Raw genomic sequence first — 25339 nt, 5'->3', positions numbered from 1 at the left:
CGTTTCTTGTTCATTCTTCTTTTCCCAGCCTCTGTGCCTTTCCGTTTTTGTAGAGGACAGTTAATGTAGTTCGGATTTCTTTTTCCTTCAGTTGTTAGGAATGCATGTGACCAAATTAATTGAGGATCTCTCATTAGAAAGCAAGTGTTGTTGTTTGTTTCTTTACCTTGAGCTTAACATAAGAGATTTTAGTATGTTGTGATTATTTTGCAGGTTATTCAGGCTCAGACATGGCAAACCTTTGTCGAGAAGCTGCTCTTGGACCTATAAGAAGTATTACTGATATTCAATGTATTGATGCTGACCAGGTATCATAATTTTATGGATGTAATGTATTTGTGGTCTCAATGTCACATGCGCCTCCCCTTGCTTGTTGTCATATTGAATTCAATGTTTCTTTGCATGCTATTTCTGGCTCTTGAGAGATCGTGAGGAACAGCTAATAAAAGAGGGATTCCTCATTAAACTTGTAAGTTAATTGAAGGTCAAAAATGGTAAAATTTAGAGTTATTCAAATCAGGTAAGTCTCAAAGGAGCGCTATTGTTTTCGCTATTGTTTAATTAAACAAAGAACTGTATGCATAATAAATGTATGGGGTTAAACGGAAATCTTTCCGTGTTTTCTTTTCAGTTCTGTATGTTTTTATTTCTAGCTTCGTATGTATTCATGTTATCTTTCCATTTTCATTCGAGTCAGTTTATCGTCCGTTACCCCTGTAACATTTTTGGTTCCCTGAACCTCGCTTTTCCAGCATTTGGTAAGCCGTTTTAGTTCATCGTTTTTTTGTATTTTCTTTTAGTTTTCTGCTCTTTTCGGTCATTTATTTTGTAGTAATTCATTATTACAAAATGAATTATTTAGATTTGAAATAGATTTAGATTGAAATAGACTTATTTACACAACTATTAACATCACGGCCGTCGGCGTTGTGAAACTGGCCGATATCCTGCACAAAACTGTAGAGTAACTTCAGTCTACGCTTTCCCTTACTTTAATCGGAATAAATACGCTCCTTTGTATTTTCTGAAGTGATGTAGCAATTTTCGAAGTTTATAAACACAAAACGGCTTAGCATGAGCTATTAAATATACAAACATCGGGGTTAACATAGAATATTTAATTTAGAAGCGTAGTCGCGACGAGATGCTTATCAGATAACGCGTGTGACAAATACGTTCGCTTTAAGGTAGCTCAATCGGAGTTTTGAGTAACGATACCGATCAACTTTGAGTGACTAGACCAGCACCATTATCAATCCAAACGAAAATCGAACGTCACTAGTGTGCTAGAGAAAGATGAAAGTTTCAAATAGGATATATTTCAGCAAGATCTGAGTTACCATAGCAACGAAATTACACCATACCCCATTTTACATAAGACCGAATAACTTGCCACCAGGGATATTTTTGGAAAGACAACGTCGGGATCTCGAACTTGACATAGATGGCTTAACGATGGCAAAATTTTAAAAAAATCTATAGGAGCGTTTTCGAGAAAATTACGAGTGAAGTTTCAAGGTGTCAAAATACAGCAAAAACAAAGCTGTTTTAAATGTTATTGCCAATTATGTCCACAAGACTTGACTAAATGGTATTCTGGTCTTAAAATGAATCTTAAAACATCATTACCTCAAGTGAAAGTCTCGGAGAAATCGCTCCGGTTGACTTTCAGAAACTATGGCTTGAATATCAACTGGTGTAGGCTGTTTTTTTGCTTTTTATCAAAAATTACCCCTAAAATTCTTAAATTGGGCGGGAATTAAAAACCACTCGATGAATTTTTTTTAAAACTTGGCTCTCAATGAGATTAATCCATATTCAACGTAATACCGGAGTTTCAAATAAATTGAAACATTTTAAGGCTGCTAATTTTCAGCGTCAACTAAGGAAAATATTGCGCTGATTTTCACTCATGTTGTTTGTTGTCTTCATTATAATTTTCTTTTGTCTCGAATCACCATGCTATTATACATTTCTGTACATCACGAACTCATAAAACGCGCGATTACTTTCCGGTGATTTTCCGAAGCATGCTAAAATATCCCGAGCTAGCACTACAACAACAATAAAATATATGTCTTGTTTATGTTTATGTTAAACATCAGAACAAGACATGCAGCATAGGGATTTTCAGCTTGCGCTCACCGCTTACCCTCGGCGTGGCTGCGTTAAAGTGAGATGAGAGAAAGTGTGACATATTTTATTGTTGTTGTAGTGCTATCTCCACAAATTTTAGCATGCCTCAAGCACGCCTCGCCCTGGTGCAAGTGTGATTTACATTGTATTAAATGAAACCAAGCATATTCTCTTGTTAAAACGAAGTGAAGAATAAAGCGAGATAAATCAAGAAAAAAACAATAGTAAGGGAGGCAAAACTTAAATGAAATGTTTCCTCTTATTATTGACATCTTCTAGTTGTTTGTTTTTTAGAGCAATTTGCTTGAGTGAGTCAGTTCTCTCCAACCTTTTTGTTGTGTTTTTATATGAACACTGACTTACAAATGTACACAATGTTTGCTGAAAATAGCACCACACTCAATTTCAGGGAATCATTTTTCAAACATTTTCCCAATGGGAGGGGGCGAACCCCTCCCGTACTCTCCCCGAACGATGCGCAGTGCGCGTCATGCCCAGCCGCTCCGCAGCAAGTTTTGACTAAACCTTTCCCACCTAGTTTTTGGAGTAAACCTGCTACTCAAAAACCAAAAAAACAAACCTGGGACTCAGTTATTGATGTTGTTATGTATTTAAAAAGCAAAACATCTTGACACTGCGTGTACAAGTTCACTTGAAATGTGTAAACAGTGCCGAGCTCAGTGAGTTAAAACTCTGTCTCACATAAGACAAGGCCCAACATGCTGCACAAAATAGGGTTAAATTGAGAGATTGTTGTTGTGTTATGTCCCACAGGGATTAAGACCTAAATAAATAATTATTATTAGAGGATATTAATATTAAGTAAGTAAACAGTATTCTGCCATAAATTTCCCGCTTAAAATTTATAACGACTTGTCCACCTTCCCACTTGTAGCAATTCAACTCCCAGGTACTGACATTTAATAACAACACTCCAACTGAATGGAATAAAACTAAGCATAAGACATTTGGTTAATTAGTAGTTGGCATCAAAACACCTCAAGTGTTGCACCTAAATAGGTTTAATGAGTATTTTTTGTGTTCGAGAGAACGCAGTTCTTATCGGGTAATGGGGAAAAATCGAGTGTATCTTTCTTTCTATGGACACCAATTTGCCCCCCACCCCCACCCCCCCCAAAAAAAAATTATGGGCGAATGATGTCGTCTCCTTGTTCGTTGTGTGCTTTCTTTCGAGAGTTATGCAGTATTGCAGACTTTCGAGTGTCGAGGCAGCTCACTGTGGACCGCGGCGAATAAGTTGTTTATTTAAAGTTTGAAGTTAGTTCGTAAACAAAATGATTAATAATTGTCCTAGTTTTGGGAATCGAACGAACCGATCATATCCAAACTATTATATGTCGAATAGGAAGTGCAAAACGATCAAGTAGATATTTATAAATGACAAGTCTAACTCTTTACGCTGGGCTCAGAGACGCTTGTAACACTGAGATCTTTTTTTAGGTCGACTGCCGGTCACAGTTTTGATCATTCAATATGACCGACAATACTATTGACAATTTTAGGACATCGCACGAACCGATCATAGCCATAAACCACGAGTTTGTGACAGCATGACAATTTAATTTTCATTCAAGTGAGTTTCATATGTATATTAATTTTGATGTACATGGATTCTCTGACACAGATACATATACCGTATCTGCGAGGGAACATCGATCCACAAACGTCTCTGAGCCGAGAGTTTTACTTGAGATCTATAAAAATCTGCTTGATCGCTTCGCACTTCTTATCCGACATATACTAGTTTGGATATGATCGGTTTGTTCGATTCCCTAGTCTCGGACTGCCGGTCACTCAGTGCTTTGAAAACCCACGGTGAAAACCGTGACCATCAGCCGACCTAAGTGTCAAAAACCATGGTCTCGCTCTCCCAAGCGTATTAAAACCAAGCGTTAGACTTGCGATCTGTAAAGCTTTCTTGATCGCTTGACAGTTCCTAATTGGCATATCATACTTTGAATTGGGTCGGTTCCTTCTATTCCTTAAATTTGAGAAAAATATGAGACTACCAGTCATAATTTTGAAAACTTTGACCGCTGCCGATCATTTAGCCACAGCGTAATAATATTGTCCCAACGAACGCTCACAACTGTGTTATACAGAGTTTCAACACGATAAACTAGTAATAATCATCGATTAGCTGAGTGCGTTCGAGTCAGTACAATTAAAAGCATTGGATACTGCCAGGATAATTATATTGTCACACCACGTTCCTGCTTTTGACATTTGCTGTGTGTAATTTTGGCCAGTATCATCCACCATACTCTGAACATAATGTTCTGTACTCATTCCAGCCATGCGAATTTGCAAGTTCAAATCTGCAGTTTTATAGGGCTGATGTCAAACAGACTTACAGAAAACAATCACCACCACCGCCACCACAAACATCCTACGGAATTTAAGGCTTTCACTTAGGCAACCCCAGGCTAAGTCCCCATTAACATCTCCAAGAAACAAATCTCCTTTTAAACAATTATTGCAATAATTTCCAGAATACATCTAATATTTGCATGGAATCTATCACTGAGCTACATAGATTTTCGGAATAAATATTTCTCTTGAAGCCCAATTTATGTTTGCTGATTTTCATGACCAACTCATATTTTGATAGTGTTCACTTCTATACCAATAGGACACTTCATTGTGCAGTCAAACCTGTATATAACGGTCACCCTTAGGAAATGGCCAGGTGACCGTTATATACAGTGTGACCGCTGTACACAGTTTTCCTTTAAACTCCCCGTGAAGTCAATAAACAGTATTTCTATTTGCAAATAATCACTCAATTTACGTTTTATTGACAATAACAAGTAACAGCAACGCAATAAACACGATAAAAAAAGGCCCACAAAATGTCCGTGGTGTACTTTAAGGGGGGTGCGGTATACTTGGATCTAAGTTTCCTTGTAGGAAAAGCTGTTAACGTGGCAACATGGATTTCAAGAAGAAAAAAAATCGGTAATAGTTTTCTAATATTTCGGACCTCGAAGCTTGATTTCATGTAGTATATCATTAACTTCACTCAGTGCGAAAGAAAGTTCTTCATGTTCATGTATTAGTAATTGTGTTTACCACTAATATTTGTATTTAGTACTAATATTTGTATTTTTGTGAGACCCCTGCCTTGGTGGCTGTTATTTAACGAGCTGATGAATAAAGCTCTCAATTATTCGTTAATCGTAACCCAATTTCGTGACTGTTGTATACAGATAAAAGATAATGAAATTGTGGATTCAGGAAGTCTAAAGGGTGACCGCGTCCGTTATATACAGGTGACCACTAAATGCAGGTCAACTTAACAGTAAATATAAGGGATGATTTTTGGTTACCCTGTTATACACAGGGTGACCGCTATATACAGGGCCGTCATATACACAAATTCGTGATAAATGAGGTGTTTGGCACACTATTCATAAACTGGTAAGTTAAATTAGCACACACGGGATCAAGTTCGCTTATTTAAGAATAAATGAAGGGCCAAAATATTAAAAAAATATATCAACCAAAATACTCAACCTGATGTGTAAAACTTTTTAGAAAACAAGAAATGAAACGAGTTAAGAGCCAGTGCCCATAACTATGGACCAAACAACGGCACAAGTCGAAAAATCGATTTTGCTCATTTTTTGCCCATAGATTGGCCCTAGCTAGTAAACAAACGGACCATAGTTAGTTTCTGCTAATGCAGCTTTTTTGGGGAGAAATTTGCGAAAAACGATTTTTTTCCGATTGGGCTCAAAAGCTACTTCCGGTTTTGCTGAATTTTCCGAATATTTGATTGCTTCGCGCTCCGCAGAACAGCTACTTGAGAATCTTTCAATGGTCTTTACATTCAGCTCAGGTCGTCATGGTATGACTGAGTGAAAAATAAAATAAATCGAGGTTTCGTTTGACCCCGAAACGAGATCGAACACAAACCCAAAATATTACGATGTGTTTCAAACGAATTATAGCACTAAAATATCGCCATATTTTTCTATGGGCTATAACTTTAAATGCCATAAAAACACTTTATACGGGTTAACTTTACACCCACCTGTTTGAAAATCAAAAAATATATCTGGGCAAATGGTTTTAAGTCGCCCGCCTTGGCCTGTGCTTCTCATAAATTTTTCCCTGTACCGCCGTGAGAATGTAAACAATTGCGTGACGCTGGCGATAACCCTGAATACATAATTCGTTTCCAACAAACCGCAGATGGCTATCTTAGAACATTTGGGTGAAAAAAGAAAAACATAATGGACCACTTTTAGCTTTGATATTTTGAAAGTCATCGCTTTGGAAATTTCGTTAATTAAAAACGCCAATTAAAACCAATTTACTCGGAGCTCGGGTGTTACTGCTATGTCGTTTTAAGCTGTCGTTCTTTCTTTGATCATTTTAATTACAAGAACGAGTTCTAGAAAGAAAATCGTCCTAAGTTCATTTGTTAAGCGTAATGACAAGTTGATATTGTTGGTTTGTAGCCTTACGTGATCTGAAGGAACGCTACAGTGATTAAATTTGTATTTGTTGATTTCGACGGATCGATTTTCGGTTAAACCTTTTTATTTGTACCAGCACGTTTAGTGCTTTTTCTCCTGCTAAAAAGTCGGAAAAAGTAAAGTAAAGAAATCCTTAAAGTCATAAATAAGAGGCATCGACAGTGCGAGTGTCTCGGTAAGCTGTTAATTTGAAGAATTACTGTGCTGGACGGATTGCTTTCCTGGTTACCCACGTACTATACATAGTTCATTGTGCGCGAATGTTTCTGTTAAACAACTGAAATGCTCAATGCTTTTTTTTCTTTTTTTCTTCAGTCTTAAAACTTAAGGTTAGCGTTAGGCTAAACCCTAAACTGTTTTGCCGGCCAGCCTATTTTTGGCTAATTGCTTAATCAAATTATATATATATATTTCATTGAAATTCGCTCCTCTGTGACCGACTTCCGCGAACAAAACAAGATGGATGTTCGCTGTTCATTTAAGACTACAATCCTGGTCAAAAGTGTTGGGACAGTTACGGCAGATGACTTCACAGGCAGCCTCTCTTAAGACCAAAACCTCGCAAGCCCGCCTACCCCCCCCCCCCCCGTCAATGTTGATAAAAATCTTGAAGAAAAAAAATCCTTGACAATAGCTTCAGAATAGCCACGTTTCAAGAATTGTTCGCCTCCTAGAACAGTATTCTCGAACTAAAGAGACGATAAGATAGATATTAACGTCTTATTCCAATAACAGCGATTTTTCAGCCATCGCGTTTGGTTCCAACACAACTGTCTAACCACTTTCTATTGTCCCTTTTTCCTTTTTTCCCACATCCGATCTAGTCTTCAGAATAGCTTCATTTTCATGCAACATTGCTAGGGGAGAGGGGGGGTCAATTGTACTTGCTTCTATTCATCTTTTGTTCTAAAACGTTAAGGACATAGTTGAAATCGTTGGTTTTAGCGCGCAAAAAGGGGAGGTGTCCCAACAACTTATGGCCAGGATTGTAGGTTTACACTAGAGGAAATTGTTCCGGATTCGTGATAAATCCGGAACGTTTTAGTGCCGGATTGATTTTGCTGTTTACACAAAAGTGGACGAATCCGAAATAAAAACTCCCCGGTTTGGTCGTGTCTCCGGAGATTTTGAATCCGGAATTTAAAGTGGGAACTTTGAATCCGAAAACTTTTGAATTCGGAGAGTTTTGTCGTGTGAACGATTTTCTCTCGAATCCGGATATTTTTCCGCCTGTGATCTTTTGAGTTTGCGGTGGAACGATTACACAAATGGCGGATTACACAATCCAGTCGTAGTCGAGTCGTAGGCACATTGACGGCCATTTGATGGCGGTCGCTGGGTGATTGCCTCGTGCTGTTTCAGGTGTAGGTAATCACTTTTATAATGGGTAATGCCATACTCCTCAGAAACCCAATTTATACTTTACTGCGAAGATGACGACGATGGCACGATCGAAAACCTCGACGGTTTTCGACCCTTAACCCTAAATATATACCTGGAGGGACCTGACATGATGGACAACTGTACCGTGGTCAGCGAGTTGAGAGAAAACTTCAGACTGTCTCAACCTACCCCTAGCCTTATTTTCGGAGGCATTTTGTTTCTCGTTGTCGAGGCAACAAACTGCTTGTTAACCATTCCATCATGAATGTTCCCGGAGTTATCGTCGTGTATAAACGGTTAAGAATCCGAATATCCTTTCACTGTAAACCCCTACTAATCCGAATACTCTAAAATTGATGAATCCGGGAACTCCTTTAGTGTAAACCTAGTCCTAGATCGACCACTGTAATGTTTATTTGTCTACCAGTGTTATGATCTGCAAATTTCAGTTAATTGATCAAACAACAAAAGTAGAAAAGATGGATTTTTCTCCCAGTATGATTGAAACTTAAACGCAATTTCTTCCTCGGCTAATTCAATTCAAGAAATTCCGGGTTTTCTAGCTGAGTTTGAGCATATTGTGTAGGTACAAATTTTCTACACAGCTAGAAGAGCTGAGATGCCGTCACGCAGTTAGTAGTTTATAGAAATTATGGTATTTCTACTTGACTTTATTTGTCAGTCAATGATTCAATTGCCATACTAAACCATAGAGGATTGGTTACGTGTATCTCTAAAACTGCCACCGTATTGTAAGTTATCAATGAAATCAATAGAATAAACAAGTGTTAAAATCATTTCCCGGAGTACTGTAGTAACGTTCTTTATCATGGATGTCGTGGGTGTTGCAATGCAAATGAAAAAACATATATATTTATACTAACTTAAACAAAAAAAACAAAAAAAAAACAAAAAAACATTTTCCATTATTTTATCCACACAACGTTTCAAAAATTGCTTTCATCGGATTGCTGGAAACGAATATTTTACTCGAGAGTGGCTATCCGCGTCACGCAATTGCTTACATTCCAACGGCGGATTTTGGGCAAAATCTATGAGAAACACAGGCCAAGGCGGGCGACTTGAAACCATTTGCCCAGAGATATGTTTTGATATCCTAACAGGTGCGTGTATATTTAACCCGTAGAAAGTGTTTTTATGGTATTTAAAGTTACAGCCCATAGAAAAATATGGCGATGTTTTTATGCAATAATTCTCTCGCGACATACAGTAAAATTTTGCGTGTCAGTTTTATCTCTTTTCGGGCTCAAAACTAACTTTGATTTATTTTATTTTTCGCTCAGTCATACCACGAAGACCTGAACTGAATATAAAATCCATTGAAAGATTCTCAAGTAGTTGTTCTGCGGAGCGCGAAGCAATCAAATATTCGGAAAATTCAGCAAAACCGGAGGTAGATTTTGAGCCCAGTCGGGTCGAAATCGTTTTTGGCGTATTTCTACCAAAGAAAGCTGTATTAGCAGAAACTAACTATGGTCCGTTTCTATTCTTACTAGGACCTATCTATGGACAAAATACAAGCGAAATCAATTTTTCGACTTGTGCCATTGATAGGCGATTTAGGTCCATTTTTATAGGCATTCACTCTTAATTATTGACTTCGGAGGACAAAACGGAAAATTTCCATTCCAACATTTGAGAAAACAACGGAAAATAAAAGCGAAAGAAACAAGTAAAAGCCAATCTGAAAACAAGAAATGAAATAATTTCTTCGTCGCACGACGAAATATTACAGCGCAGCGAAAGAAAGATGAAAGTTGTAAATCAAAAACACGGCAAAAATAGGCGATTTATTTTTTGAGATCAATCGTATTTCAACTGTGTTAAATTAGTGGCCACTTAGTTCTTTTCTCAGCACTTCTGTAGTAGCTGAATAAGGCTCGTTCCAAACGTCGCTCCACGCCGAACCTAACTAATGAGTTAAGTACGGCAGAAGAGCGACGTTTGAATCAGTTTGGTTCGGCAGGTTAGGTTTGGTGTGGCAAACAACATTAAATTTGGTAGGGTCTGTCCCATTATGTGACGTTGGAGCGGCAGCTGATTCATACAGCGTTCTCATGTGTCGAACCTAATGCATAAATTACTGTAATGTATTTTTCACATAACGGGACTCCTGATTGGCTCAAAATTGAGTGGCATGACCAGTCATGCATGAAACTCAAGGTCGTCACCAAAAATAAGGACAAAATACCAGTATGTCTTCGATTTATGAGAAACGGGACTGTATAAGCGACTTCCTTCAGCACAAATTCATTTCTTGCTTTTTCTTCGTGATAATAGCCCAGCTTATGAGATTTCCCTTCAACAAGTCGAATTAACTTGGAGAAAACCTGTCTAAATACAAACAGTGAACCTTGAGTTTGAATTTGCTTCCCTAAATATTGCTAAAACGGCCAAATGTTAGTCACAGCTTTTCTATTTGGACAGAGTTCTTGAATTCAGAACGCATATTTTCTCGTTGAAAATTGTTACCACCGGCCTCCCGAATAAAGTTCGACGCAAGTACGCCATCTGAACCAGCCATCGCTCCAAAGTCGCTCTAAAGTCGAACTTTATCAAGTTTGGTTCGGCAAATGAGTGGAGTGGCGTTTGGACCGGGCCTAAGACTCCAAGAAATATATTTGAACGAAACTGAATATAGCGCGTGGAGGTCGCCGTAAATTAAATATACAGAAATCAAGCATGCAAGTTTCTGTTCACTTTTAAAACCTAAATCCTAAATACGCGGAACCAAATGAAAAGAAGAACAAAAGGAAGTTCAATAACAATAAATTTTTATTCACGCCGAGGTGAAGAAACCTATGTAAAAGCAAAAAAAAATGTTCAAAATTTTCGCAGACGTGCTTCGCTGCACATCAGCATGTTCAAATTAATTCTTCACGCTAAAGCGAAAGCTTGAGTTTTTGTCGATAACTTCTCCAACTTTTACACAAACATAATTGGCAACGAATAATCAAATACAGGAGCAACAAATTAAAACAACAGCCATGTTTTGGCGAACATAATTGAGAACAGATTAAACACAATAAGTAACATTAAAAACACCAGTGAAAACATTAAAAACCGCATTGGCAAACAGCATAATAAAATTCCAAACTTAATTTTGGCGGTAATCACCCCTCATACGTATGCACGTGCTTTGCGATCAATTCATTTTTTTCGCCCCTGCTGGAGGGAGGCCTATTTCACGTTTACCTAACAGCTCAGGCACATAATGCTGTTCCTAGAATATATGCTTTTCTAACATACCAAACCTACCAATACTCGAACGCACTCTTTAATGTATGATTACTACTAGTTGTAAATTAATGATTGTTGTAAAATACGTGGTCACGCAACGTACAAACTCCTCAAAATCCTTTTTAACACCCTTGTCATCTGTAATACTTGCACATGTCCATTTCAAATATCACGAGCTCGCTTAAAGAGCCTTTGATGAGACGTTTTTTGGTCTATTTCAGGTTCGACCAATTGTCTTTGAAGATTTTGACGAGGCTTTACACCAAGTACGCGCTAGTGTCTCCGAGAAAGATCTTGATTTGTACATTCAGTGGAATAAACTTTATGGAAGTGGGGCAAAATAATAACTTCAATCGACATTTCCTTTTATGGAGTTAAAGCATCCATAGTTTTCAATTTGAAATAAAGGACTTGGAACAGTCATTTTGCATTTTAATGTGTCGTTTATTCTTGGTTTTCATGTGAAATTAACTTCATTTCCTGTTAAAATAACATTTCTGCCACACCTTTGTCAATTGAATCTCTCTGAATTGGCTGTAAACCATCAGTCCTGTAAACTGTTAAAATGTTCTTGATTCCCTATTTTTACTTATATCTAGCAATGCGATGCAATGTCAGTATTAAGATAGGGGCTGAAAGTAATTACCAGTGACTGTGACATTCTTGCGTCACGATATCCCGAAGGGACAAATAATTTACATTTTTGGCGCGCGTATTTATACAGATTTAAGAGCAACGGTTTCGTTATTGCAAATCCGATCGAGCAAATTGTGCATCGCATACGTGTCCAGGATCTGCTCTGTTCCAACTTTGTCATTCTGGTAGAATTTCTGTAAGTTGTGTTTGTTATGGTTTTCGTTATTATTTGCCTCGCTTCATTTATTGTGAGATTATGCAATATTGTTGCGTAATCTCATATAGTCACCGGCCCTGTTGAAGTTTTGAGGATTTTATGAAACCTGAATCTCTCCGCCGATGAGAGTTAATCGTTAATGAGACAATATGATATTTGAAATGTAAACCGCCTTTGGTTCTAGTCAAATCCCTTCTAAACGGCTCAAACAGACCCAGGAATACGGGTAAATAAGCGTTCATTTATTTTGTAAATGATTATGTTATTGCTGATACAGTGTTTGGGTGCCCTGTGCTTTAGGCGAGGGAGAAGATTTTCTTGAACGCAAATCGAACGGGAGCTTTACAGCTGTCTACAGGCCAAAATTTGAGCTTATTCATTTGTTTTTTAAGCGGTGCTGCATTGAATAAAATCCCAACTTGCGGTGATCTCAAACCCTTCAGTGTGCGATGTTTGCGTTTTTCACCCTACGGTGTTCGGTGAAATAAAGTTATTTGCAGTGCAATGGTTTCTTGTTTGACCTTTCTCAGACCTAAATTTAGCATCCAAACTTCGTTAATCCGTGCTAATTTATGACAAGCACGTACCATTGTTTTTAACAAAATAGAGACCAACACTGTCTATAGCTCAGCCTTTGAGAGACGTGGAAACCACGAGCAGGATAGATCAAGGGTTGATCTGCGCTGATGACATTTGTCGGAGGGCCTGTTCGCACTACGCGGAATTTTGTTTGATTTGCCAAAAAATCTGTCAACACGAAGCATTTTTGGTGCAAACAATTTTTTGAACCCACCAAAATTTTTGCAAGCGCAACGAAACTTCAAAGATTCCGTCAACTAGCTTTGGAGGCTGTAAATTTCCCGGATGCTGTGAAGGTATTGGCAAACTAAAGGATTTTCAGCTAAAGATTCCAATTGATCCAGAGGTGCAAGCCGTAGCACAACTCATTAGGAGAGTTCCTTACCACCTACGTGATAAGTTGAGTGACAAACTAGACGAACTTGTCAAACTTGACATTATCAAGAAAGTGAGTGGACCAAGTTCGTGGGTATCACCAGTGGTAGTGGTGTCAAAGCCCTCAGGTAACATCCGTTTGTGTGTAGATATGCGACAGGCCAACAAGGTAGTAAAACGAGAACGTTACCCAATGCCCACCATCAATGAAGTTTTACAGGATTTGAACCAGAGCAAGTTCTTCAGCAAGCTGGACCTTAACTCTGCCTATCATCAAATAGAGTTATCACCTGAATCCAGCGACTACTACATTTGGTACACTCCAAGGACTGTACCGGCACAAACGACTCGTGTTCGGTATAAGATGTGCACCTGAGATATACCAGAAGGTACTTGGCCAAGTCCTGCAAGAGTGCGATGGAGTCCACAACGTTCTTGGTGATGTGATAGTTCATGCACCAACTGAAGAGGAACATGGCAAGAAATTTGAGAATGTGGTGAGAGTATTGAATAGCAAGGGGTTGACGTTAAATTGTGACAAGTGTCAATTCAAGATGTTACATTTGGTATTTATGGGTCATGTGTTGTCAGCGCGTGGGATTGGTCCAGTAGATGTTAAAGTGAAGGCTGTTGTTGATGCCCGTGAACAGACGAATGTTGCTGAAGTGAGGAGCTTCCTTGGGCTGGTCAATTTTACCGCACATTGCATTCCTGACCTGGCAACAGTATCCGCACCACTCCGCCAGCTTACAAAGAATGGAGAACCTTTTGTGTGGGGGCCAGAGCAACAGCAATCATTTGACGAGTTAAAGAAACGACTGTCCAGTGCAGAGACACTTGGATAAATTGACAAGAATGCCCCAACTAAGGTGATCGCAAATGCAAGCCCTGTAGGCTGAGGAGCTGTATTAGTACAACAGCAAGGAAAAGAGCTACGCGTTATTAGCTATGCAAACCGACGCCTGTCAGATACAGAACGCCGATATTCTCAGACCGAGAAAGAAGCTTTAGCGATAGTGTGGTCCTGCGAAAGATTTCACATGTCTTTGTACGGTGCTGACTTTGAATTAATGACTGACCACAAACCTCTGGAATGTATTTTCTCACCCACATCGAAGATCTGCACTAGGATCGAGAGATGGCTCCCCAGGATGCAGCCCTGTGGATTTACATTGAAATACATTCCAGGGCCCAAGAACATTGCAGATTCATTGTCACGTCTCCTGCGTCCCGTGCCACAGTCAAGAGACGAGAACGAAACAGAAGAATATGTGAAGTGGGTAGCCCAAGAATCAACGCCTGTTGCCTTGACAACTCGTGAAATTCAGAGAGCATCTGAACATGACCCAGAGCTGAAAAGTGCACGAGAACGTCTTTTGAATGGGAGATGGAATGCTATGGAATTCAAGGAGTACCTGCCAGTGCGAGGTGAATTAAGTGCAATTGGAAAGCTTGTTCTTCGTGGAACTCTACTTGTATTACCAAAACAACTTCGCTGTCAAGCACTGAAGTTGGCGCATGAAGGTCATCCTGGAATTGTGGCAATGAAGCGACACTTGCGCACCAAAGTGTGGTGGCCAGGCATTGACAAAGAGGTGGAATGAGTTTGTAGGACCTGTCATGGCTGTCAGTTAGTTTCACAACCACTTAAACCAGAGCCGATAGTACGTACAGAGTTGCCTTCTGCACCATGGCAATATCAAGCGGCTGACTTATTGGGTCCACTGCTTTCCGGTGATTATGTCTTTGTTGTGGTGGACTTTGATATGGAATTCACCAAATCTACTACATCTGAGAAGATTGTAGCAATGCTGTCCAAGATTTTCGTCACTCATGGCCTTCCTTTGTCCCTCAGGATGGGCAACGGGTCGCAGTTTGTCAGTGACTATTTCAAGAAGTACTTAGAAGAGAATCGAATTACGCACCGGCGAACCACGCCCCTATGCCCACAGGCAAATGGTGAGATTGAAAGACAAAACCGCAGTATCCTGAAACGCCTGCCTATTGCCCAAGCAAAAGGTCGTAACTGGAGATCAGAGATGGACGACTTCTTAATGATGTATCGTAGTACACCTCATTCTACAAGTGGGGTTAGCCCAGCAGAATTATTGTTTGGAAGATGCATCATGACCAAATCTACCCCAGCTGCAAGAGTTCACCGTTGAAGATGAAGTCAGAGACCGTGACAGTTAAACGAAAGAGAAAGGGAAGGTGTATGCAGACTGCGAAAGAAACAAGCATGAAACCAAGATTCAAGGAGGTGATAAGGTGTTGTTGAGACAAGAGAAAGAAAAAAAACTGTCGGCGACATACAGTCTCCATTTACAGTTGTTCAGAAGAATGGTAATAGTGTTCTTGTTGAGGTCAATGGTGTACAGTACCGTCGAAATGTGACCCATGTCGAGCGAGATAATGTACCCCAAGCCACCAGTAAATCGTCAGATACCACAGAGGCTCAAGGAGTGACACCAGGTTCACCAAGCCAAGAGTTTAGAGAATCTGTAAAAGTTCCTCCTGGAATTAGAAGTGGAGAAAAACTACTGGAGTACAAACCGTCAGATGATGCTACTACGTGGCAAAGTGATTCTACGTCCACCTTACGTCCATCAAGAGTCAAACGACTACCGTCCAGATTTCAGGACTATGTTATAGGCTGTGTTCAGCTGGCCCCGGAGTAGAACTCTTACACCCAGATGTGAACTGAACTTGAACTGTTTGTTGTGTCACACTTCTGTTTATGCCAGTTTGAAGTGTTCAAGCACTGTTAAGACTTTCATAAGACATTCAGAGACACTTGCATGCGTATAGAATTGATCAGGTTTATTCTGTTTCGTTTTTCCTTCAGCCTGACAAGTAATTCAAAGAAGGGAGGAATGTAGTGTTTGTGAATGTTTAGCTCTACCCTCCCCACCCCCTGTTTTGTATATCGGAGCATGCGTGTTGGATGTTGATGATTAGAAAAACGTGTTCGACTCATGCAATGGTGTTGTTTACTGTTGTTGTTTAAATCCGTGGTTAAATCCAAATCATCCTTGGTGAAATCCGTGAATACACTACAGGTAGCAAAAGGGAAAGCTGTTTGGGTCCAACATCTTGCAAACTAAAGAACAGCGTGCGAAAACCTAAAGGTCACGTTCTAGTGTAACGGGAATTAACCCTGCGACTCATCATTTTTGACGTTTTCATTACAACACAAACACCAGCTATTGTACTTTCGGTTGGCCCCATTTGTCCTGCCTCGGAGTAGGACATCGGACCCTTTGAAGTTTGGCCGCCCTCTTGAATGTTTAGCAGACTCGAAAATTCGCGATCACACAAGGACAAGTTAAGCGACGACAGATTTTTGACATCAAGTAAACAAGTTTTGATTGATCTGGCTCTAGTAGGATTCAGCCAATTCCGGACCAGGCACTTGGACAATATATTCGAACTTAAGTCAGTCTCTTTCCATCATTTTTCAACGGAATTTCTGTGTGAAAGGGTTTCAAACCACAATTGTTCCTTGGCAATGACCACGCACGCACATCTAGCGCAATTTCAAGCATAATCAATCGCATTCGCCTCGACTTCTTGGGGTGCTGAAAAAGTAAGTGTCGCTGAAATCTTGAGTCGTGAGTTTGCTGCTCAAGAACAAGAAAATAAACGCGAGGACTACAAGAGCCACAGTGGGGATTTTATCTCAGATTTAGAATTTGTAGCCATTTCGATATGATCGTGAATTATGACATGTTTAAGCACAGGAGACCCGAACACTGTATCGGCAATAACATAATCATTTACAATGATGTAAAATAAGTATATTGTTATTTACCTGTGTTCCTGTGTCTTTTTGATCCGTTCAGAAGGGATTTGAATAGAAGCAAAGGCGGCGGTTCGTGTTGTCTGTCGCTTTGTAAATATGACGCTGCGATTATGTCTCGAGTTATCACTATCATCATTAACTATTAGCTCAGTCTCATCGGGGAGGGATTCTCAGGTTAATATGAAAACTTGAGACATAATCGGAGCGTCACATTTACAAAGCAGACAACATAATATTTGAAATGTAAGCCGCCTTCGCTTCTAGTAAAATCCCTTCTAAAAGGCTCAAAAAGACCCAGGAACACACGTAAATAACGTTACATTTATTTTACATGAATGTAAATGATTACGCTCATTGCTGATACAGTGGTCGGATACCCTGCGGTTAAGGTTACTTTCCATCTTCGGGAGTGTCTTTCGGGAAGAAATTCATAAGCGCGCCCTAACAAACTATATATCAGAAGGAAGCTTAAAAAATGAAGTTTACTATAAAAATAGAATTTAAGCAGAGTTTTATTTCAGGAAGGTTCAGGAGCCGGTAAAGCATGAAACGACCGAATGGCTGCACAGTCTTATTCACAAGGCACCAATCAACAAAATTGTGTCAGGCTCTGGATATTCTGATTGGTTTGCTAGATATCCACATCTAAACTTGGAGTAGCTAAAAATTTGCGAGATGCTTGGCGTAAATGGACGCCACGGGAAAAATATGTTAAATATCAACATTTCCCGAGACATTTTCGTTTGTCATTATCCCTGGAATGTTTTGGCGAAATTTCACGAAAATCCGTCAATTCTGCATACCCTATAAATTCACTCAAAGTGGATGTATTCCTCTCAGAATCAAATGCAAGATTTTAGTGGCCGTCAATAAAACCAGGAACATGGAACATTTCAGAACATTCCGGAACATCAAGAAGTTATAATAATTATGAGAAAATTAATTAAAGGATTAACCTAGAAAAACAAATAAGAAAAATAAAAAAGAATAGGAAAAATTAACTGTAGGTTTCAGCTCTGAATATGCAAAAAAAGTAAAGAAGAAGAAAAAAATGAATACGATTGTCTGCATTGAGTGAGGCCGTCAGGAGGTAATTTTGCACAATTCCATTAATCCCATCAATACATTCCTGCCAGTTGTTCAGCATTAGTTTATTCTCGTGATGATCCCTTATTTTACAGTGTGGCTAAGAGGTCGATTTGCCACCATATACTCCCAGACGCCGATTTTTAAAAGCAAACTCCAACTGAATGGAATAAAACTAAGCATAAGCTCACAAATACACGTTGCGGACCTATTTTTATAATATAGATAGGACCCTGTGTGTGCTCTGATTGGTCAAAAACCCATGTTTTATCAGGGTATAAACAAAGAAAAAGCGTGTTGCATTGTTTTTCGCCACTTAAACTCCAGTCAACATTTTTGTTAGAGATGGCGAAAAACATTTTCTTTGAAGAAATTTGTCATAAAGTTCTCTGCAGCGGTATTAGATTTCGTCAGTTTGTCGATCCATGTTTATTGTTGTACTTATTTTCTACTTGCTTGTCATTTTTCCTAGTTAAACTCGTATCTGTGTAAAAAAAAAATGAAATCGTACGATGTTTGAAGCTCACACCCAGTTTGGTTTCCACTCTACTAATACTATGGCGAAACGGCTATAACATCATTTGAAGAAATTACCAAGATATCCGTGGATCCTGGAGCTATTTCGACGACTGAGGCGACAGAAGAGGCAAACGGCAAAGTTAGGATAAGATATCCTAATGTTACGATCGACCAATTTCAGGTCAGACACGAGAGAAACCTTCGACTAAAAGCTTCTAGAAACGCCGCTAAAGGGGTAGTCACTCGAAGGCAAAATGAACAAGAAAAATTATGTCCGAATTTGGCGACATAAAAGACGTAGAGCTGAAGCGTGTCGAATTGGATGAAGCGATAAAAAACTTTAAACCAACGCATGAAGCTTATCGTGGTCAGCTCGAGAATCAAAACAAGATCGACGATTCACATGAATATTATGACAATACACTACCCCTTGCTAACGATACTAGAAGAGTAATTCATGATTTGATACAAGTCGGCTTGAAACAACTGCAGAGAACAATCGGCCAACCAAACCTTCAACTCGAGGGCTCCGTTAGCAACGCTGTCTATCGAACTGCTTTAAAGTTTACGAGGATTGCCCAGAGATCTGTGGCCAGCTCACGACCCTTGAGAAGTAGTTCACTGTGTGGTGCTAGAGTAGCAGCCACGGCAAAAAGAGCATCCCTGGCGGCCGAGGCCTCAATGTCTGGCCTTGTGTCTGACCGGCCAAGCCTTACGACAAGAAGAATTGAGCTTGCAACAAAGGAAGCAACAGCTAGCACTCGAGACAATACAATACAATACAAATTTTACTGTCAACTCCCCATGGGGGCTTTGCCGAGACAATGATAACGATAATTAAAAAATACTCAAAGATTATCAATAAACAGACCGAGATTACTAAAACTAAAAAAGAAGAATGTGTCCTAGCAGAAGCCGAAGCAGGGTTCACAGAGGTTGTCGAAAATAAGGGCTTCCAAGTTACTGTTCCACCCGCGGTTAAAACGGACTTTTGCGAGCCTTAAGAACGGCTGACTGTTAGGATCGAGAAACGCCGGTCAACGACCCATTTCGCAAATCGCTCATATTTTGCCCAAAGATACCCTTAGGTGACCTAATTCTAAAAATCATATTTAAAGGTTCCAGCGAATTTTTATTTTTCAGAAATTCGCGAAAATTTGAAAGCGCGGTCAAGGTGCGAATTTTGGTGTAATAAAATGACCGAAATAAGGTGCGAGGACGAAGCGCTGCTAAAGTCTTAAAATAATTTCAATTGGCTTCAAACTTCACACAAATGTGGAACAACCACTCTAATTTATTCCTCGTTTTAAACTAATCTCAGAGATGTCGATATAGTGGTTTTCCGAATCATTTTAAAAACACCTATGAAGAGTGTGAAAAATAACGGCAAAATATAGGTCATGTTTAACAGCATCAAAATGCATCTGGTACCTCACTTTCCGATTATTTTACTTTACAGCCTTAAAATATCATTATTAAACATATACCATGCCAAGTTTCATGCTCGAACTCGCAGTATTTCCCTTTGAGAAAAACGAAAATCTATGTCAATGTGTTGGGCGCAAATAACACAATAATTATACACGAACAAGAGACAAATCAATTTCAACGGCGAAAGTAAAAGGCTGTCATTAATTAAAATCCCGTCAATTCACTGCTATCAGTAGAAACATAATGTCCACTACATAGAAACTGCTTTTAGACGTTTTAGGAACATTGCGCGTTAACTTTGTTTGATTTCCTGTCAGCCGTCATGTCTAGTTTGTCATCGCGTGTATTTCGTGTAAATAACACTGAATGGCTGTCATAACAAACGCAAGAGATTTCCTGGGACATTAATGTTTTCGATTCAGCAAAACGCTTTAAGTTCGTTAAAACACAATAATGGGCCAACTTGGAATGCTGGTTAGCATTAAGGACGTTAAAGGACTGTAAATTAATCGAGTTGAAATATCTTGAAGCAAATCAAAATCGCGCCCTTATTCTAAATTGGTAAACAGCCGATCTCCGTTCAAGTTCAAGAAGTCGAGAGGTTAATCCGGCAATTTATCACCGGTGCAACAACAAAATCAAACCGAGGTCATCAAAAGTGTAAGTTTAAAAGTGTAGTGGCAAGTTTCAAATAAATTTGGCCTATATAATTTGGAAACAAGAAGTGAAACGGTCTGACCCGAAACAAATAAACAAAATATTGACACGACTAATTTAATCCGAAAATGTTACAGAAAACATACCTAAAAGTCGTCGATTCCCCTCAATACCACTCCACATAGCCTTAAAGAGCCCAAGCTTTCTGCTGTAAGAATCATGGGCCTCATGAATCTGTTTTTATTATATCGGCAACCATGCTGCGGGGCTGATATTCGAGACTTAGTGTAAAAGTTGTCACACAACCGTACGAGCAGCCCAGTCACGCTTTCACTGCTCTTGCGCAAATGTTGAACATTTCGCGATTTACATAAACTGATTACAAGTTTAAAGTAGTGACAGTAGATTGAAATGCGCTTTTTAAAGCTGTCCTATCCAGGAGCAATTATTTGTTGTTCTTGAATGGCTCTTAGCTGTAGCTACAGTCCGGCGGAGAGGGAGTAGGGGGTACTCCGGGAAAGGTCGGATGTCAGTATGCCGTGGAAGATTAAGTGGTCTCCAGCTCTTAACGCCAACACTGAAACACCAGATGATTCTCGAAGTATCACAGGGATCACTAAGCTAAATAATTTTGAGTTTAGCTCCGCTGAGTCAATTACCTGTTGGCGCGCATATTGCATTGACCGTGGATAGGTGGGAAAACAGTTCAAGCGGAAAAGCCCGTTGCACATTGTAATTTAGCGTTGTCCAACACGCAATCGGTCTGGTTGTAATGCTAATCGTATTTGATAAAATCTCAAGTTTTTTTTCGACACATACTGGGGTGGCATACTACTAGATGGGCGTGGCAGGGAGCCACGAGTCAAGTCAGTCAACTCCCAAAGCTTAACAGAAGAGTGATAGTGAACCACTGGTGGAAGGACTGCAGATTGTCCCTACGCTTTACCCTGATAGGCCTCTGTGTTATTCTAATGAACTGATGCTGTTATTTGAAACTTGCCACTACACTTTTAAACTTACACTTTTGATGACCTCGGTTTGATTTTGTTGTTGCACCGGTGATAAATTGCCTTTTACTTTCGCCGTTGAAATTGATTTGTCTCTTGTTCGTGTATAATTATTGTGTTATTTGCGCCCAACACATTGACATAGATTTTCGTTTTTCTCAAAGGGAAATACTGCGAGTTCGAGCATGAAACTTGGCATGGTATATGTTTAATAATGATATTTTAAGGCTGTAAAGTAAAATAATCGGAAAGTGAGGTACCAGATGCATTTTGATGCTGTTAAACATGACCTATATTTTGCCGTTATTTTTCACACTCTTCATAGGTGTTTTTAAAATGATTCGGAAAGCCACTACATCGACATCTCTGAGATTAGTTTAAAACGAGGAATAAATTAGAGTGGTTGTTCCACATTTGTGTGAAGTTTGAAGCCAATTGAAATTATTTTAAGACTTTAGCAGCGCTTCGTCCTCGCACCTTATTTCGGTCATTTTATTACACCAAAATTCGCACTTTGACCGTGCTTTCAAATTTTCGCGAATTTCTGAAAGATAAAAATTCGCTGGAACCTTTAAATATGATTTTTAGAATTAGGTCACCTAAGGGTATCTTTGGGCAAAATATGAGCGATTTGCGAAATGGGTCGTTGACCGGCGTTTCTCGATCCTTACAGTCAGCCATTCTTTAGTGTCTAAAGTAGAGCCTCGCGGCATCCCACAACTCCCTAGACGGACTGAACAGCTTCCACTGAATATCTGAACTGGGTGCCAGCGGAAAACAGCGGTCCAAAGAGGTGGATTCTTGAATTTCTATTTCCAGCAAAGAAGGATTTCGGCAAATTATGGATCTGCAGTGGCAGCAGCGGGAACAGAATCGTAACATGATGCTTATACAACAGCAGCAAAACCATCAAGTGCAACAGCTATTAAAGCAACAACAGCTACATACTTTGGTCCTCAACCTGCCTCAGCCTGAAGTGCCAACATTTACTGGTGATCCTATCGAAATTGCAATTTTATTAGAGCACTTGAGAACATCGTTGAAGCTAAAACCACGAGCTATAGTGCCGGATTGTACTACCTCGTGCAATACACAGCAGGCAACATACAGGAACTAATGCAAAGTTGTCTCTCAATGGATTCTGGGAAAGGCTATTGTGAGGTTCCGAAACTTCTTACTAAGCGTTATGGACAGCCATGCAGGATTGCTTCGGCGTGTGTTGAACGAGTCACCAATGGGTCTGCTATCAAGTCTGGAGATGAAACAGCTGTACAGTCGATTTCTGTCCTTTTAACCAGCTGCAAGAACACGTTAACTGACATTGGTTACCTGAGCAAAATTGAGACCCCCGACAGAATAAAGAAAATAGTGTCTATACTTCCATTCAACCTGCGCCAGAAGTGGCGTGATGTAGCAGACAACATCAAAGAGAGGATGGGAAGGGAAGTCGCAAGTCGCAAGTTTTGTATAGGAGAAAGCCCGTATATTAACGCATCTCAAATTTGGTGACATATCCAGTAAATGGAAAGGCGAAGGCAGGCTCTACACGAGAAAATCAACAAGCAGAAGGGTCTCATCGTTTGCAGCCGAAGCTCGTAATCCTAATGACACTGGTGATGGCGTTTCTGATGAGATTTCGGACCCCAGGTCCAGTCATAACAGACTACGTTGCCTGCTGTGCAGATGTCCTCATTGGCTATCCGAATGTAATGATTTTAGGAGAAGAGGCATCAGTGAAAGAGACAAACTCCCACGAGAGAAAGAGCATCGTTATAACTGTCTTGTTCCCCGTCATTACATCATAGCTTGCCCAAAGACAAGCTTTTGTAAGGTGGATGGGTGTCATGACAAACATTCAACATTTCTACACCCACCAGCAGTGGAAATTGAGAATGGAACACGGCCAGAGATTGGAGCACAGAATGCTTATGTAAGTGTTGGCAAGCCTTGCCGTGCCGTTACTGGGGGCCGGAACGTCAGTAACCGGATTACCGGTAATACCGGTCGAAATGAGAGCCAAAGGGAGTGACACCCTTTTACGGACATACACATTCCTAGATGGTGGCTCGAAAACGACCTTCTGCAGTGATCAGCTCATGAAGGAGCTTGGAGTCAGAGGTATCGACACCACACTATCGCTAACCACGATGGAAAGAGAGAATAGTACAAAAGCAATTTCTTTGATCCAGTTAGAAGGCTTCGACTTAGATGAAAATATTTTTATTGAGCTACCGCTTGTGCTCTGCACTCCTGCACTGCCAATTTCATCAGAAAGTGTACCTCATCAAGCTGATGTTGACAGGTGGCCCCATCTTCAAGGAATACGTGTTGCAGAAATAGATGCCCATGTCGGTCTTCTGATAGATCATGACATACCTTAAGCTCTGAAACTGAAAGAAGTCAAGGAGAGTCAGGATGGAGGTCAATATGCAACAAGAACTTTGCTCGTCTGGGAGGAAACGGGAATGCTACTTGTACTACCAATTTCACCAGAAGGTCGATCACGTGTTCCAGAGGTTTTGCAACATGGAATTTAATGATTCCTTGCTTGACAATGTCCCTTGATAACATAAAAGCCCTGGAAATCATGGAATTTACTGCCTTACCATGGAGATATTTGCCATCCTGCCTGCTAAATAACAGAGCTTTGAACATCGACTGAAGCTGTTAAGAAGAAGGTTTGCCAAGCACCCAGATATCTTTAAGAAGTATTCAGCCTTCATCAACAATTTTCTAGACAAAGCCTATGCCAGAAAGGTCCCACATCAGTTTATAGATCGGGAGAAGCTAATTGGTGTTTACCACATCACCCAGTCCTCCATCCAAAGAAACCTGAGAAAGTTTGTGTTGTTTGCGTCAGTGCGGGGAAATACAGGGGCTTTTCTCTGCTACAAGGTCCAGATTTGACCAGCTCCCTCATTGGTGTTCCTACTTGGTTTCGACAGGAACGGATCGCTGTTATGGCCGACATAGAGTCTATGCCCTACCAAGTACACGTTCGTGACGACGATTCTGATGTGCTACGTTTCCTGTGGTGGCCTGGTAACGATCAGGAAAGTCAACCTGAAGAGTATCAAATAAGAGTTAATTTATTCGGTGCAGTGTCTTCTCCAACCTGCGCAAACTTTGCCACAAGGAAATCAGCTGACGACAACTTGCGACAATTAGACTCCGAGGCAGTCAACATAGTCAAAAGAACTTTTTACGTGCTTTAAGTCCGAGCCAGGGGAAGAGGAAGCTATCCATCTGACTTATGATCCGATGATCTCAGAAGGCTTCTAGAAAAGAGAGGTTTCAATTTAACCAAATAGGTTTCAAACTCTCGCAAGGTCATTGAATCTCTGTCTGAGAGAGCTGGCACATGCAAGGATCTCCACGATGCTCTTTTGGTACGTTGGGACATTGACCTTAACAAGTTCTGTTTCAAGATTGAAGTTAAAAGCAAACCCTGTACAAGAAAAGGACTGCAACATACAGAAGCCATGTTGTTTATTATATGAATCCCGTGAGCATGCGATACAAGTATATACCGCTGGCCGGTATCGGCCGCATACGTTACATCTCTCTTCTCATATATGAAAGAAACGAAACAAAACCTGGCTAAGGCAAACTCTAAATATTCTAAAGTAATGTCCTAGAATCAATAACGCAGAACTCAACAAATGTCCAATGTCCTCAAGTCGATAATAATAATAAGAGATTCAACCTAATGGCAGAGAGGACAGTGTCCTTAAAACTGCAAATG

The 25339-nt window shown here is 39.9% G+C and overlaps 3 protein-coding genes and 1 pseudogene across 5 annotated transcripts in view; 2 read left to right on the top strand and 2 right to left on the bottom strand.

Annotated features, from left to right (window-relative positions):
• The window catches only part of LOC145479970 (fidgetin-like protein 1), a 208423-nt gene extending 196475 nt beyond the window's left edge, over nt 1–11948 (top strand). Inside the window, exons 18-20 of one of the 2 annotated variants that reach the window (XM_081458455.1) lie at nt 214–308; nt 5367–5429; nt 11507–11948. In XM_081458455.1, the coding sequence (XP_081314581.1) occupies nt 214–308; nt 5367–5429; nt 11507–11629 (281 nt within the window). In that variant the 3' untranslated portion in view covers nt 11630–11948. The remainder of the gene's footprint in view (nt 1–213; nt 309–5366; nt 5430–11506) is intronic. The other variant, XM_081458456.1, reaches the window with a different exon arrangement.
• The window catches only part of LOC145480087 (uncharacterized), a 337189-nt pseudogene that overhangs the window by 129979 nt on the left and 181871 nt on the right, over nt 1–25339 (bottom strand). The window lies entirely within an intron of this gene.
• The window catches only part of LOC145480039 (uncharacterized), a 206449-nt gene that overhangs the window by 103643 nt on the left and 77467 nt on the right, over nt 1–25339 (bottom strand). The window lies entirely within an intron of this gene.
• LOC145480020 (uncharacterized) overlaps nt 1–25339 on the top strand; it is a 202077-nt gene that overhangs the window by 121141 nt on the left and 55597 nt on the right. The window lies entirely within an intron of this gene.

This window comes from Orbicella franksi, chromosome 2 (genome assembly GCF_964199315.1).
Source record: "Orbicella franksi chromosome 2, jaOrbFran1.1, whole genome shotgun sequence".
Classification (NCBI taxonomy): domain Eukaryota; kingdom Metazoa; phylum Cnidaria; class Anthozoa; order Scleractinia; family Merulinidae; genus Orbicella; species Orbicella franksi.
The sequence above is the reverse complement of the archived record's forward strand: the minus strand, read 5'-3'. Positions and strand labels throughout refer to the sequence as shown.